This window comes from Mirounga angustirostris, unplaced genomic scaffold, assembly GCF_029215605.1.
Source record: "Mirounga angustirostris isolate CCGP_5_RB_7025 unplaced genomic scaffold, mMirAng1.0.hap1 SCAF_2, whole genome shotgun sequence".
NCBI classification, from domain to species: Eukaryota; Metazoa; Chordata; class Mammalia; order Carnivora; family Phocidae; genus Mirounga; species Mirounga angustirostris.
The window spans coordinates 115,926,594-115,931,358 of record NW_026991710.1 but is presented as its reverse complement, the minus strand read 5'-3'; the positions used below and the strand labels follow the sequence as shown (position 1 = coordinate 115,931,358).

The 4,765-nt window shown below is 38.1% G+C and overlaps 1 protein-coding gene across 1 annotated transcript; it reads right to left on the bottom strand.

Annotated features, from left to right (window-relative positions):
• Window positions 1–2,001: 2,001 nt before the first annotated feature.
• LOC123847526 (small ribosomal subunit protein eS24-like) lies at window positions 2,002–2,521 on the bottom strand. The gene has a single exon (XM_045879384.3). It carries the CDS (start codon window positions 2,506–2,508, stop codon window positions 2,116–2,118), a length of 393 nt encoding a protein of 130 aa, XP_045735340.1. The 5' UTR covers window positions 2,509–2,521; the 3' UTR covers window positions 2,002–2,115.
• Window positions 2,522–4,765: the final 2,244 nt, after the last annotated feature.

The following is a 4,765-nucleotide window of genomic DNA, read 5'->3' as shown; positions in this document are numbered from 1 at the left end:
GATGCAAGAAATGAATGTTCCCTTTGAGCCCCCAGGGATGAAGCTTTGCTCACACCTTGATTTGGACTTCTGGCTCCAGAACCATGAGAAAATACATTTCAGTTATTTTAAGCAACCCAGTTTGTGACAATCTGTTATGGCAGCTCTAAGACATGAATACACTGGCAGTGAAGTGTTGTATTGTCCTTCCCGAGTAAGAGCAAGTTCTCTGTGTGAGACAACCATGCTTGTGCATTATTTTATTTATAATTTTAGGCAAATTGGTTCTATTCTCTGGGCCTCAGTTTTAAAACTGGAAAATTGGGGTTCATGGTCAGTGAATTGACATGTCTCAAATTCCTACAATGCTTTTGAATTGTGCCAGTCCTAATATGATGGTGAAGAAATTGATCTATTTGCATCAATCATATAACAAATATGTAAATAAATCTCAAATTGAAAGAACAACATTACTGCTACCTTGGGCTATATTTAAAAAGTAAGAATTTTCTTCTTAGCTATTTAGATGTGCTTGTATATGAAAGCAATGGTAAATTTTATATGGACAACTTGCTTGATTTGTTAGAAATAACTAACCTAAGCTTAATTTTTTATATAAAATTTGATGTACATAGACTGGTCTACAGACATTTATAGTCTTATAAAGAAATTATGTGAAAACTAAACTAATAGCATTTTTAAAAATCCCTCTTATAGTGTCTAGATGGCTATCTTCTATATAAGGCTTTTTCTTAATTTAAAATTTAATGAATGACTGATTAAATCACATAATTTTTTAGATGTTCATGAAGAACCCATTTAAGTATTGCCATAATTTGGGGACTTTTCTTCTTCTTGCGTATAATCTGGGACCACAATAGCCTCAGCTCTTATTCCCTTTCATGCTCTTGGATTTTTATTTTTTTTCTTTTAAAATCCATTATCAAATGAACTTTCTCATCCTTCAATAAGACTTCAGAACCTAGACACTATTTTTTTCAGTATTTCCTTCTCACGTGTTTAAGTGCTAATTAAGATATTAAAACTAAAACTTACTAAGCACTAAGTGCTAAGTTCACACACTCCTCCAAGTTCATCACTTTTATTCTTGTGAAGTAGGTACATTATTATCATCCCCACGTTATAGATAAGAAAATTGAGACACTGAGAGGTTAAATAATTTACATAGTCACATAACTATTGAGTAGGAAAGATCAGGGTTTCAAGTCTGGTGGTACGGATGCAAAGCCATGCTCTGAACCACTAACCTTCCTGCACTGTTTCAAGGGCTGTCCAAATTTAATGGATATTGACCTGCTGTGTTCATGTCATACACCATCAAGGTTTGAAAGTCTTTGCAGGGCGGGCGCCTGGGTGGCTCAGATGGTTAAGCGTCTGCCTTCGGCTCAGGTCATGATCTCAGGGTCCTGGGATCAAGTCCCGCATCGGGCTTCCTGCTCCTTGGGAGCCTGCTTCTCCCTCTGCCTCTCTCTCTCTCTGTCTCTCATGAATAAATAAATAAAATCTTTAAAAAAAAAAAAAAGAAAAGAAAGTCTTTGCAGGGCTCCACTGCATAAGGGGTTTGTTAAAAGTTTGGTCATTGAGTAACTGTGCTTTCTAGATATGTATGCTAAAAGTGGAGAATATAGTAATCTTATTAGCTCTACTTAGTTGTCCAACAACGTGGAAATTTGTAAGCAAATTGAGCACCCAAGTTCTCTAGTCAAGTTCACTGATAAGATGTTTACCTGCCCTGCCACTCAACCTTAAGTTAGGGAGTGCTTCTTTGCCCAAGGCTGTAGGTATCTTACCTGAACACTTCCAGATCTCTATGGAGGTTCAGGTCAAGAATATTTCAGTTTTTTCATCTTTCCGGATTTCACCTTGACTGAGAGCATATGAAGTGCTATCCCCAGTGCAGAGAAGAGCTTCCTTGCATGTGACATCCCCAGGGAGAGAGGTTTTTCTGAGCCTGCCTAACAGAGAGCAGCCCTGCAGCCAGTCACCCCTAAAGGAAAGCACTTTTTTTTTTTTTCACGTTAACATTCTTAGTTTATTGATCCTCTCATGAAAAATCTGCACAACCAGATAAAGCCACTGCAGCATCTTTACTCCTTCTGTTGTCCAATCTCCAGCTCACTTTTTGCCAGCACCAACATTGGCTTTTGCAGTCCCCCTGACTTTCTTCATTCTGTTCTTGCGTTCCTTTTGCTGTTTTCTTGATGTCTTTTTCTTCTCATACAGGCCATGTCTTGCAAGTCTGTGTTTGGGTTCATTTTTCTTTGCATAATCCAAGGAATCATATATCATGCCAAAGCCGGTTGTCTTGCCACCACCAAAATGGGTTCTGAATCCAAACACAAATATGACATCTGGTGTGGTCTTGTACATTTTGGCTGGTTTTTCCCGAATTTCTGTCTTAGGTACTGTTGCCTTCCCGGGGTGAAGAACATCAATGACCATCTGTTTCCGCTGAAGTAGTCGGTTAGTCATGAACTTCCTGGTCCGGATAGTTACTGTGTCGTTCATGATGGCGACCTAGCTTCAAACTTTTTTTTTTTTTTTTTTTCTAATGCTGTAAGTGTTCTGCTAATGGTGATTTTCAGGCTTTGGATCATGATCATTTCACTCTGGACTATTCAGCCTTTGCAGTCTGTTGCTTGAGCGAAGCTGGAGGCACAGTGATCCCTCTTCAGCTCACTGACCTCTCAGTTCCGCATAGCTGGATAGAAAGGGATCTAAATCACAAGCCGCTTCTGTGTTCCAAGTGAGAGAAGCCAAGCAAAGGGGAGGTAACTAATGCAGGCAAAGTTGGGATCTTACATTTTTGTGACACTTCTCTTTGGGGTTGAAAGAAGGGGGGTGGAGGGGAATCAAGACAACCATGCTCAGAATCATGTTACTGAATTTTCTCTGCTTCTGAATCTACCCGATGGAGCTAAAGAATGAGAACGTGGACACAGTTGTAACAATGCAGGATTTAATAGTACTGGTACTTTCCCCATGTTGATCAGAAATTCATTTCATCATTCATTAGGCTTTCATTTTCATGGAGCACCAAAACCCTCCATTCTTCCTTTAGCAGTCAATCATGTGACGGCATTTGTTGAATACCCACTCTGAACACACTCCTGAATGCTACTAATAGTTTTCCATTATATCATGTTGCTCCCCAACTACAGTAAACTGTCTCAGGCTAATGAGAATTTTTACATTCTTAAACATGTCTAAAATTCTAAATATACCTAAAATTCTAAATGTGTCTAAAATTCTTAAATATGTGTTTCTTTTTGGCATTTATTCCTATCAATTTAATAAGCAAAATGAAAGGTACAAGAGTAATAACATATGGTATAATCAATCTTGTAGCATTGTATATGGTGTTAAATATGTTTGTTCATTACATAAAGTTTCCAGCGACTACGAAATGTCCATGCTAAGGAAAACATAGACACTAGACACTTAAGGGATATTTTTTCAAAATGTCAAATTAATAAGCAATTTCCTGGTACCTCCTATCTGCTATGTGTATGCTATCTGCTATCTGTGTATGCTAGGTTTTATACATACACAAACGAATATGTCTCTTACTCACAGAGTTCACCGTCTAACAAAGAAGCTTTCAGATTAGTTCTATGTGAACTAATTCTAACATAATAATAGTGTTGTTATTAAAACACTTATGCCTTGTGCAAAGTTAGGGATAATTATTGTACAATGATAATGAATAAATTAAAATAGTGGGCTACAAAAGGGAATGAAATCTAATCAATCTCCCTGTGGTGTCTGCCATCTTGCTGACTCTTCTTTTGGCTGACATGGGCAGTTGACTTGTCAGCCTCCTCCTCTCACTTCCTCATGTGAGTTCCTTCCAGCTGTATTCTTAGAGAGGTTGCCCTCTGAATAGATACTGACCTTGAAAGAGGACCTTGTAAAGAGCTGCATTCCCTGATAGTGCCTCTTAACAAGCTCAAGGTCTATTTGCAGAGAACAGAGAGTCCTCACTGTTCCAAGTCCTACAAATAATATGGTGTTTTTTAAACCACCACCAAAAAGCTAGAAGCTCTTTAGAAGTCCCTGGTGATCCTGTAGCATTCCCTTTACTAGCTTGTCCTCCGGTAGAGAAGGAATTGGGTCATATCTAATGTTGTGCTAAGGTTACTTCAGAAGCATACCTAGGTATGGGCCATAACCAGTTAGTTGGACTGCAATTCTTATTCATTAAGGCAAGATCCAGAAATCAAACCCTCTTGATGTTACTTGGTGGAAAGTCAATTCAGGGACAAACCATGACTCTCAAATTAATTAATAAAGTGGAAAAGGGGCTACCAAGCTTCCAGAGAGGAAAGGCTATGGAAGTTTCCAAGTATTGAGTACTGCAGGAAAGTCAATATGAATGATTGGGACAATCATGTATACATAGGCAGAAAACAATATTCTTTTGAATATGCCGTGAATAACTTTGGTTTTAAGATTTGCGGGGGCAGATACCGTGAACAGGAAGCTGCTGTATTTCAAGATACTTACTTATTGCAAAACACATATTCGAATTAACATTCAGCCGAGGATTCACTGTCTATATGGGCTTAGGTGCATTTTGCTTACATTATTTAAAAGTCGGTTAAAAATTACATTGTCAAGTAGAGTTGAAATTTAATACATTTGGACTATTTCAGGACCTGCTTTTATCACAGTGTTAGCATTAGTAAGCTCCTTTAGTGTGGTAGAAATACAATTATAACCCAGAGCTTTACGCTTTCATTCTCAAAGAAAAATATCCTGAACT